We start from the raw sequence: 12399 nt of genomic DNA on the forward strand, positions 1-12399 counted from the left end.
TCTAGTTTCCAAACTTATATAACCATTCAATTCCACTATAATTAAGTTTGTAGTTATCCAACCTATATTTTCATGAAAAAAAAAATTCCAATATGGTATTAATTTTGATATCTGATATATATTATATATGTGATATTTTTAGTCGTTCCTTTTTTAACACAAATACAGTAAGGCTGTAACTGGATGTTAATAAAAAGAATAAGTGGAATTACATGAATGATAATTAGTGGAATTGAATGGAATGGAATTAATATTCCATTTGTTCCAAAACTATTTTGATGTGGAATGGTTTTTCAAAAGAATGTTGATATTTTTTTTGGAATGAAAAGAAATAATATGAAATGAGATGGAATAGTCATTCCTTCTTTTCATTGCAATTGGTGAATATTTTATGAAATGAGAAAGAATTAAGTATTCAGAAAGTTTTTATTCCAAAAAAATGCATTCCAGTTGCATCCTAAGAGTGATATACAAATACAATAGTAGTCCGATAATGAGAGCCGACTTTCATCCCCCGTAGTTCGCAGTCACAATGACGATCGTGGTAGTGACATGTATATATATATATATATATGTTTATGTGCGGATATCTTACCCATATAATATCCGAACTCCATTTTAGTTCTTCGAGACGCAAGTTTCCCTGTTTGAAACACAACCCCGTTCTGGTTACAGACTTAAGAAGTAGAAGATCATAACATTTTGATAAAAAAAAAAAAAGAGAAGAAGATCAAAACATAAGTTATTCAGCTTAGCAAGAAGAATCAAAGTGCATCTCAAATTTACCTTTTTAGCGGTTTAATTAGATTATTAGAAAGTAAAACCCACACAAATACATGTGTATATTCATGAAAATAAAAATTAAGAAAATAAAAGAAGCAAGAGAAGGTAGAATCTGGAAAGAGTCGTATAATGGTGACTTGTTTTTGTGAAATTCAAATTTGCATAAAATTCCAAGTGGGCTGCGGCTTAGGAGACGTGGGAGATCCACACGCTTTCACAAATCATCATTGCACACACGCCCTTTTCACTCGTATTGCATAGTTATGTGTCACTTCCACCAACCAAATTCAATATATATGTATGTATATTTCCGCTTAGATTTACTTAACCGTAACCTTTGCCTTTAATGTTAACTTATAGCACTAAAAAGGAAAACATACCTACTCTAGCAGTTAATAACCAAATTGGTAATAGCAAATGTGCATAATAACAAACCAAAGCTGCACGCAAACAAAAAATACAAATACAAAACGTTGAAATTAAATGCTAATGCAGATGATTTAGCAGCTAAAGTTTTTCTTTATGCAAATATACATATGCAAAACGACAATTCTCTCGAATATCTATTTTTAAGTTTTTGTCACAAAATAGCCTTAATTTTTTTTTTATCAAAATAGTTTCTTTTTATTTTGAAATTTTTAATATTTATTTTTTATTTTTTTAAATTTAAAACTCTATCCCCAAAACTCCACTCCTTAACTCTAAACCCTAATTCTAGATTAGTTAACTATTTTTACCATTTAATAAAACTTATTTTGGTCATTTTTTTTTTTACTCGTTAATAAAACTTATTTTGGTCATTTTCTTTATTAAAGTTTATTTTTATGAAAATAAACTAAAAAGATTATCCTAAGGAATTTCTCTATGCAAAAGACAATCGCAAACGCAAATAAATAACAACAAATATATACTATCAAAAAAATAAAATCTATATTATAATGATTGAGTTTTTGCTCTCCCCTCAGCGCGCCACGTCGGTATTTTGTGGATCTCACTTTTAAAAAATGTGAAAAAGTGTCAAGTCCATGGCTCGAACCTGAGTTATTGAGATATAAACACCAACATTTATACTACTAAACTAAAAGATACTTTGTACATTGATGGCCGAAACTAATATATATTTATGAAAGTCGAAAACCCTTGCTTCTTCGGCTTTCTCTGTGGACCGGGCCTAGGGAAGAAAAATAATGTAGATTGTTTTTAATTGATTTTCTGATTCTTTGTTGAATAATATTATTTGCAGATTCTGTGATTCATGGGTTTATTCCCGCCGGACGTGCTAATCATTACATGACATCTTTGAAAGCCGGTTCCATTGTGTAAGTCGATCGTTTTGAGGTTGATAGGTGCTCAAGCATGTACAAGATAACTGATCATCCATTCCTCATTCGTTTCATCTCACCAAGTATTATTGATGAAGTCATCATGGATGCTCCTAAGATCAATCTCCAGTCATAATTAAACTGTTCGACAATTTCCAAGTGATTGCGAACACAAACCTAGAACTCCCAGGTATATTATCATATTCCATCTGGGTTTATATTATGTTTTGATATCATAATTGATATTTAAACTCGCAGATGTGGTTGGACAAATCCGTTATGTCCAGGGCTCTATCCGTAAGAAACAATCAACACACAATTCTCTTTATATTATTATCTATATTGTGCTAACATCAATAATCAAAAATATTTCCTACCCAAAATCTGTGGTCGTCTATTTATCTCTCTTACTTATCAAACTAATTTTACACAAACCTTTATTTTACAGCTTAAAAGAAACCACAACATCCCAAACAATCAAAACACCAAAAACTAGAATTCCAAAAAAGACAAATCATTAATGATCACCTCTCTTTTTTGTCTAATCTTAAAAATAAACTTCAAAACAAATATACCAAACCAATCACTTCAACTAAAAGTCAACGACACATACATCGAGTCAGGTAAGCAAATACAAACTACACGACCAACTATTTAACAATTTACAAGCTTACTTTCGCAACGAAAAAGACTGAAGACGACAACCAAGATCAGTGAAATTACCTAAACAAAAAAGCAGAGTAAGTTACGAACTCTGATAAATACAACTAACAATGATTTTTGTTTACATATTACCCATCAAATAAAAGAAAAACAAACACAACCAAACCAGAAGATACAAGAAAAAATCTCGACACACACAAAGGTGACAACAACATCTCCACCTGCTCACTCCTCTTGTCTTATAAAAGTAGCTTACATGCCCAATGTCAACAAGCCAATACTATTGTATTCTTATGAGAAATACATAAATTCGTTTAAAGACCATTAAGGCTCAAATACTCAGAACTGTCACTCATTTTATAGTTATTTATATAAATCTTCATGTATTTGTTTTAAATGTCCGGTAAGAGCAACACGTTTAAAAATAAAAAAGAAACATATAACAAATATAATAAGGATAATAAAAATTATAACTTAATACACAAAACATACACAACTAAACTTGAGAAAAAATATCCAGAAACAAAAGGTACTCTCAACAACTTTAATATAATTTATGTATTCTTAATAGTACAAGAAACAAATTAAAAAGACAAACAAACAATAAGTCTCAATGACACATCAAACAACACCACGAACTATATCAATCACATTACTAACACAGTTTAGTACTTCATAAGTGGAGAACATTGCATACATAATTCATCATCACAACTCTAACCCTATAACAATAAAAAAAATTGAAAAATAACTCAAAACGCAAAATTCACAACTACAATAACACCAGCAAATATTGAGATGAAACAAAAACTAGCGCGGGGACAATGCCCCTAGCAAGAAGATAAAGACGCACTCGTAAGCATATACTTGAACTTTACACGTTAAAGAGAAACTACGAAAGACAAACAAAAATACAAAGTGATATTTTCTAGGAAAAATCACAAATAAGAAAGGCTAAACATAATGTGATATAAAAGCTATTGAGCAATAAATCATAGACTTGGTTTGATCATTACTCTGGACTCTGGAGTAGCCAAAATTTTTGAGAGAAAACAATAGGCGAGATTTATTAACAAGATTAAGAACATTTTCACAAGAAACACTACGAAGGTGGAGAAAGTGCATATCAAAAGAACTATATAAATCTCTTGAATCCAATCCTTTTATTTTTTTTCTCCCAACCACCACACCATAATTAAACTACATAAAACAAGAAGGAACCTAGTTGGGTAAACAAACTCAAATAAACACAAGAGAATATATTTATAATTTTGTTTCATCAAATTTTCTTTATTTAGTTCAAGAGCCGGAATATCTTTATGGGTCTTGCCTGTTCCCATAAGACTTCTAACAAAGCATTAAAAGAAGAGAATGAGGTCAGTCATCAAAGACATGTTGCCTAGACTCTAAGCAAAACTATAGATGTGAAACTCCCCATATTCATTTCTTGATGACAACACAAACCTAAACCCCCATAATTAATTACTAAACATTTAATAATCATCATCAACCTTATCCTATTGTCTATTTTGACACCCTTTACGAAAAAAATAATCTGAAGTTGGTAATAAAACTGGTCGAAACTACTATGGGGAAGTATACGTGAACTAGGTCTCTAAATTGCATGCTCTAGTACCCTGTCTGAAGAGATTTCGGTCCAAAAGATCTGGAAGTTTTGGCAATATATTAAAATATAGGTAAAATACCCAAAAAAGAGTTTGATACTTTGTGCAGAGGTTGCGTGTGAAGAAGCAAAACCCCTTGTGAGGGAGTGACTCGAGGATCAGCTTCAGCTTTCTGAGACAAAATGATAAATAACAAATGGGTTTGATATAGGAGCAGTTTTACTCGCATCACATGTTCTGTTTTCCTCTTGTGGTCCTCTTCTTCTCCAAACTCTAAGCAAATCCTACACGTATCTTGAAAAGAACTGTCAATCATGGACCCCATCAAAGATTCAGTTGTATCTTCCTTAATTGACCTTTATTTGAGACATGATTAGACATTTATAACTAAGAACTAATCCCAAGACTTCGTCAAAGGGATTAAAATTCTTGCTATTGATAGACATCTAAATGGTCCCAAAGAACCTAACCAATTAAGCCACTTCACACTCTGAAGAGGCAACTATGACTGTTCCCTGATTCCAACAAAACAGAGGAGTATAAGAGCGTTTTTATCCCTAAACTCCATTAAGAATCTTTTTTTTTCCTGATTTAAAAAAAAATAAAAAATTAAAAAACGCATCAATACAGTGCAAAAAACACACAAGACACGTTTCTTATTTTGCACACATAACATACCGTTTTCTTCTGAACCGTGGGCCCTCTCCCCTAAGAGACGCTCAAAAGTGAGCGATAAAGATGCTCTAAGCTTTGAACACTGAAACCAGCAGACAAGGCATATGCTTGGTGACAACTACAGTTACATATCTGTATTGCACTAAAAATTTATCTGCCTTTCCACCTTTCACGCAACTCCCTATTTATCAGTTTACCAGTCTCCATTTTTAAAAAGAATGAACTTATTCAAGTTGCTAAAGGATTATTCACATGACTTGATGTTTCCCTAATCAAAGACCTATCAGATAAATGTTATGCTTTTGTAAACCCAAACAGAACAGGGAGCAAATTAATGACAACAAAGAGAAAACAAAACAAAAGCAGTGGCGTATTTTAAACATAAGTTGCTATTATCTACATGATCTCGATTGACTGGGAAGTATACCAGAATACTCACTGTCTAGGAGTTTAAGAAACACAACCAATATTACAATCTTGACATGTCTACACCATGACTATGAATCACATTTTGTTCAGTTTGGGACCATCTTTAGATAAAATCTTGGAAAAGACATAAATACATGAATAGTTATGTTTTTTAAAGAAAAAACTCTGGAAACAATAGTGATATTTATAAACTTCAATTGATTAAGATTTTTGCATATCAAACCCTGCTGATTTATCTAATAGATGAACTAAACATATATATTATCACTATTGTGATAATAGTGACATTATCAATTTAAGCAAATTCGAGGATCTCCACAAATGTTCTTGTGCCGTATGCCGTCTACTATATATTGAAGTTTTCCATTAAACTAAGTACTATGTTTAAGCAAAAAAAAAAAGTAAGTGCATGTGAGTGAGCCAAGGAGGAGAGGGAAGAAATGTGATGATTTTAGGGAGCCCATTTCACAAACCAGAGTAGAGCTTGAAAACCTTAAAGCAGAACAAGCCGGGCTACCGAGCAGCTTAGCTTAAAGTATGGCGGGCTCAAACGGGTCAGAACAGCCCATCACACCGTCATTACCTTTGTGTTCTTAAAGAGTGCAAAACATCTACGTGAAGAGTCTTGTTTCATAACGAAGAAGGGGCAAGAGTCGAGACATGGACTGTTCAATTGATGAATCACTAGACAATTGTATATACTCCGTTTAACACACATTTTATAGGGGTGATTCTTAATCTTTCAATTTAGTTCTGTACATGCAAGATGCAACAGAACGACTCACCTTCACATGCAATATTTAACAAGAAAAATAAAAAAGTGCATTTTATCAAGCAGGGAGTGCGAAGCTTGGTTGCTTCCACTGTGGCGGATTCATCACAGTCAGCAACCTGCATGACATATCAATCACGTGAATGGAACTACCTTTAATACAGAGGAAAAAACATAGAATCACAAGAGTTACAGGCATGAAAAGACGACAACATTTAATTTAACAAAGATCTACCATTAGCGATAATAGCTAAATCGGTGAACCACTTTAAATCTTTGTTTCTTTTGTTTATTATATTAATATGTTTTTCAGTTATCTTCTCATATCCCTTATAACATGAACAAATCAACTTCATCAATGTCCGCATCAGTGGACAGATCCAAGTACATGATCAATAGAAATAGATCACTAAATGCCGAATTGCAGATGCACATAGATGATGATTACGTGCAAACTTTATATATGTATGCCTGATGGTCGTGAGACCAGTAATGCCGCAATAGAGACACCTGAACGGAGCAGGAGTGTCCCGATATATCGTTTGATGGATCAGAGCACCCAACGGATCTCCATAGATAGCGTTCGGCGTCACGATTCCGTCCTGGTACAGGTTCTGTCCCACTTAATAGGGAACTCCGATCACTGTTTGTCCCTCTTTCGACATCCGTATTGGTTGGTACCGTCAATGCTCAAGATGAATCAAATACACAGCGAGAAGAAGTATTAAGAAGGTGTGAAGCTGATTCAACGCACTCTTTTTTGCTTCAGTGAGGAAGAAGACACGATTATATGCCTTCTCTGTAAAACAGATTTTTTGTTTGAATTAATTTAACATTTTTCAAAAAAAAAAATAATAATAAGGAAAACAAGCTTTGAATTTGCCGTCAAGAAGATAGACTCACATTTAATGGGCTTTATAATTAAGAACGTAAAACCAATATTGGGCTTAAAAGGTCCAATAGTTGATTCTTCTCTGTTGAATTCTAGGTCTCCTTCATATGTGTCCATCCATAACTCGACTAAAACAAACAAGCACTCCAAAACAAAACAAGATAAGAACATGTCTTTTTAGGCTTTGGGGGACGAACAAACTTTTGGGCTTACGTTTCTTTAAGCCCACCAAAAATTAAATACTTGGGCCAGACAAAACCATTTAGTTCCTCATACTTTTGTAATTTATTTAAATACGCATATTTTGTGAAAATTGCAAGAAAAAAAATCTTTACTTGTGAAATGGATTTTCTTCAAAATAAAAAATGCTTGTATAATATTGGGATTTAGTTGAGTATCTAAGGAAACTTTACTTACTCGAGCTTAAACGTCTCACATTGACACATTCCATGTAAAAGTGTTATATTTGTATTTGACATGTTAAAAATATCTAGACTGATATTAGTATATTACCTTCATTTATTTTTTCTACTTCGATTGTGTGTCAGTCTAATTGTGATACGTTTTTGAATTTTAGTTCTATTTATTGCTCAATATTTGAGTAGGAATTAGCACGTTTAAAGGTACGAATCTTGACACTAAAACAGAAAAGAAAAAAAGATATATATAGACCATCAATTTATTTCAACTTTTTAAAATGACACATTTAATGTGTTGAGACAAAAAAAATGTTTTTTTTTTTTGTTTTTACAATTAGTTTAGATGTGAGACTTTTTTTTTTTTTTTAACACAATTAGATGTGAGACTAAAGACCAAAAGAAGGGAAGTTGGTATGTGGAAGGTAGGCGAATTGGTTAGCTTGAAAAGTAATATCGACAGAAAAAACGTGAGATGCATGAATCAATTATCTTATTCACGGAATATAAGAGAAGCGTATTAACTTTATTAAGAGGGAGAGAGGCTGGGTCAAAACAGAATTGTTAGGAAACGAGAGAAAGCGACGAAAACCTTAAAGACTTATGGAGAAATGCACCTTGCCTGGTAGTGATGTCTTAACATTAACTACATCTCATCACGTGAAAGACATGCATCTCTGACTCTTTCTCTTTCGATTTTTTTATTCGTTATGTTTATTTATTTAACTTCTTTTGCTAAATTTTTCATTTATATTTATTTTCACAAGTCTCCGGACTGTATATGATACAAGCACGAAAAAAAGTTAATTTTTATAAGGTTTTTAGAAAATACAATATTGTAGTAGGGAACGTACAATGTCAGAAGCCATGGTGAACACTATGAGAAAAGACATGTTTAGTTTGGTCACCAAAGCTGTATTGTTCTATTTGCAGGTCTTCTGTAATGTAAATTCTAAATTCAAGTACATGTTGTACATTACAAGCAAATACGGAAAGAACATTGCCAAAGAAAAGCAGTTGTGCTCCTGTTTAATAAATAGAAAATTCATAAAAGAAAAGAAAGTAAAAAAAAAAAAAAATCAAATCCAAAAACATGCTTTAGAAACGTTATGGATCTTGAAGTCACAATAGAAAAACGTAAACCGTGCACACATCTAAGGTACACACTATTTATATAGGATTACTAGGAGTTTTCATGCGCCATGCGCAGAAATAATAATTTTTAACATAACATTTTTTATTTCAAAAAAAAATTTGATTTATATTTCAACATTATTAATTTATATTTTAACTTCAATAGTTATTAAAAATCAGTCTTTTTTTCAAAAAAAAAGTTATAAAAAATCATAAACATATTTTTGTAATCTTATTTCTTTTGATTTGGTATAACTATTTAAATTTGATTTTATTTAAATTTTAATAAAGATAAAATTAGATTTTATAAAAATAGTTTTAATTATATTATTGTGTTTAATGATTATTTATTTTAAATATATATATATATATATATATATATATATTTACATATTAATATAAATTCTAATAAATTTGAGACTTTGTTTGTTTTAGTTAAACTGAAAAATATTTTTTTTTAATTTAAATGATGAATATGAACAGATAAATTTAAATAATGTTTAAATATTTAACTATCAATTTTTTTTTGGATTAGTGTTACTTTATTTAGTTTATTTTTATTAATGTGAGATACATATATACATATATATTATTATTTTAATTGTGATATATGAATTATTAATATATTTAATAGGTTACCATATATAAATATTTATATGGAAAATTGACATTAAAGATGATATATGAGTTATTTTTATTATCATATTTAAAATCCCTGCAAAAAAATTTAAATTTTTATAAGGAAATTTTACATCTCACAATTAATACGATGCCATGTCACTATTTTCTAAAACCATGTCATCTATTTTAAGTGTCATGTCATTTTTTTTTCAGCGAGAATGATTATAGTGACGACATGTGTATAAATCACTTCGCAAATATAGTCTAGGGATGTCACATAATAACTGCTGCGATCCAATAGGAATTAAAGATATTTTCTTAGTTAAAACATTACCATTTTGATTGGACTTCTGCTATTTTCCGGGTGACTGATAAACAAATTCTAAAAATATTAAGTTGTTAGCATGTGTTTTGGTCATTAAAATAATCATTTTGTTTCAAAATACATGAAGAAGTTTTAGGATTGTGTACAATTATTAAGAAATTTATTTTTTAAATCTTAAAACTATCATTAAAATATAAATTAAAAGTTATTCAACCAATCACAAAACACACTATAAATAATCATTGATTACATAGTTTTTGATAAAATTAAAAAGTCCATTGATATATGAAAATATCATCTATTAACAAACATCAAAAATTTCCTAAAACATTACCTATTTATAAACGAAGGGAGTATTAGTTAAGAAAGAGGTTGGGGTCTAAAAAAAAATGGATTTGAATATAGGATAGAAAACAGAAAATAAACAAAAAAGAAAGTGGATGAGTAAGAGTTTTGCCTATTTGCCCTGAAAGGAAAGAGAAAACATGAACCTCGTGCGTTATACTATCTTACGGATACACATCATTTATTATTTTTAAAACTCACATGAAAAAATCTCTTTATCGTTACTTCTTCCTCTCGCGCCTCTTCGTCTACAAAAAAACATATCCTTCATTTTTCTCTTTCCTCTCCATCTCAGTTTTAGCTAGCAAGAACGATCAGATCAAAGATGTCTAGAGTTACCACAGAGCTAGACTTCTTCGGTCTCGAGAAGAAGCAGACCAACAACGTTCCAAAGCCTAAGTTCAAGAAATTTCTCGACCGTCGTCGCAGTTTCCGAGGTTCGTTTTACTTCTCTTTTCTCTTTATTTTTTGTCACGAACCATTTTATCGATTTTTATTTGGTATTATTATTTTTATTACAGATATTCAAGGTGCGATTTCTAAGATCAATCCGGAGATTATCAAATCGTTGTTAGCTTCTGGTGCTAACCATGCAGATTCATCGACTATATCTCCTTCGGTTCCGTCTACTCCAAAGGCAGATCATCCTCAGATCCCTATTTCTCCGGTCCAAGCGCCTCTCACCATGTTAGTTTCTTTCATTATTATTTTTGCCATCTTGGCGCAACCAGTAAGCAAACAAAATAATATTATAAAATTTTAATAACTCTTTTCAGGCAAACGGAACATAGCTCTGGAACTGTTCCTATGACCATCTTCTACAATGGAACCGTCTCCGTTTACCAAGTGTCTCCTAACCAGGCTGATGATATTCTGAAGGTTGTCATGGAAACAGCACCAAAGAAAGACAAATCGATTGTGAAAGATCATTCGGTAATTCCTCCGACCACCCTAAGGACAAAGCTCTTTGGCAAGAATCTAGAAGGAGGTTAGTAGAAATTAACAATGAGCCACCCGGTAGCTGATTCTTCTAGAGTATACTAGACATTAATTGCATGTAGAGGTTTGCATGTAGAAGTCAGACAGAAAAAATTGACCGGACCGATCCATTAACTATTGTTCAGGAACTAAAACAAAGTGTAAATATTTGTTTTCTGATAGGGAGGTGTGTTTTTGTTTTTTTTTTGTGTGTGTACAGATCTTCCCATCCAAAGGACAAGGTCACTGCAAAGGTTTCTTGAGAAGCGCAAGGAGAGGTAATTGTTCTCCTACCATCCAAGGGTCTAACTCTAACCCCCAAAAAATAACATTAAAAGATTTTTTCCTAATCCTTTTTTTTTAACGCTGATTTTTTCCTAATCCTTTATTTATAATTATTGCATTAAAACCATGAAAATGATTAGAATTCGAGCCTTTTTTTAGGTCATACAACTTTCAGATATGCCTCTGTTAGTTCAACAAAGTACATGCATGTAGTTATACGTAGATATCGGAGATTGTATACGAGGATATAAAAACGTGTAGATTATTTGTGGTTGTAATCAAAACGCGTTGACTTATAGTGTCTCTTTTCTTGTATACTTCCAAAAATTGTCAATTGACAAAATGATGAGGAAATGAGGAGAAATATCGAAAGAAACTGAGCATCTGTCGGTTTGTTTTATTCGTAACATACGGCCCAAGAAAGATATTGACGTGTTCTCAATAAGTTACGCTATATAACACGTTTTCACATTTTTCTTTTTCTTTTCTTTGTGTGTTGCAGATTAGTATCAATATCTCCTTACTTCCCCACATCAGGCTAAACGAAACTCTCATCTCTTTGTTGATTGGGACTTGAAACCAAATGTTCATTTCACCTTCCAATACATCAACGTTCGTTTTGCGTTTGGCTTCTCTCCATTCCCTTGGAATGACGACATCCTTTAAACGTTACTTTCTATGAATTAATATACAGTATGTTATATAAATATGTTTGTTAATTTCTTAAATGATTATTCTCTCTAGTGTCATTTACCTTTTGCGCTATACTTCCACTACGTTTGTTGTATTTTTAGTATTTTGAAAAGAAAATTAACACCCATCTTGACTCCTCATGAAGCTTCCGTTTGCGCATTAGAGAAAATGTGACTATAAACACCGTCTTCGATTAGGGCATCATTATCGGTAGGGATTTTTCGGGGTTCTTAAATTTTTTTTTTTTTTTTGTGATTTAAAAAAAATATATATATGAACTAATCGTGGGCCGCCACGCATCAGTGGGATCCGCAAACATTACAAAGACTAAATGAAAATGTCTCTTAATTAAGAAATTTCTCTCCTCGATTTTACAATTTTTGTGGTCTTCCCCTTAAAATTTCACCTAAGATACACCAATAATGTTGCTTTTATAAGTAT

General features: G+C 31.7%; 1 protein-coding gene across 2 annotated transcripts; it reads left to right on the forward strand.

Moving 5' to 3' along the window:
- Positions 1-10190: 10190 nt before the first annotated feature.
- On the forward strand, positions 10191-12085 carry LOC106454811 (protein TIFY 9). Of its 2 annotated transcripts, none has more exons than XM_013896914.3 (5): positions 10191-10439; positions 10524-10689; positions 10779-10935; positions 11201-11258; positions 11768-12085. In XM_013896914.3, exons 1-5 carry the CDS (start codon positions 10328-10330, stop codon positions 11770-11772), a joined length of 498 nt encoding a protein of 165 aa, XP_013752368.1. In that variant the 5' UTR covers positions 10191-10327; the 3' UTR covers positions 11773-12085. The 2 variants fall into 2 exon arrangements, with proteins under 2 accessions (XP_013752368.1, XP_013752363.1); XM_013896909.3 differs by having other exon boundaries at positions 10202-10439; positions 10779-10990.
- The last annotated feature ends 314 nt before the right edge of the window (positions 12086-12399 follow it).

The sequence above is a fragment of the Brassica napus genome, chromosome C3 (assembly GCF_020379485.1).
Source record: "Brassica napus cultivar Da-Ae chromosome C3, Da-Ae, whole genome shotgun sequence".
NCBI classification, from domain to species: Eukaryota; Viridiplantae; Streptophyta; class Magnoliopsida; order Brassicales; family Brassicaceae; genus Brassica; species Brassica napus.

Excerpts from the sequence above, each read along its gene's own strand:
- LOC106454811 (XM_013896909.3), top strand. The coding sequence starts at position 10,328 with ATGTCTAGAGTTACCACAGAGCTAGACTTCTTCGGTCTCGAGAAGAAG. Across the intron at positions 10,440-10,523 it reads CCGTCGTCGCAGTTTCCGAG|ATATTCAAGGTGCGATTTCT; the intron begins GTTCGTTTTACT and ends TTTTTATTACAG. Across the intron at positions 10,690-10,778 it reads GTCCAAGCGCCTCTCACCAT|GCAAACGGAACATAGCTCTG; the intron begins GTTAGTTTCTTT and ends AACTCTTTTCAG.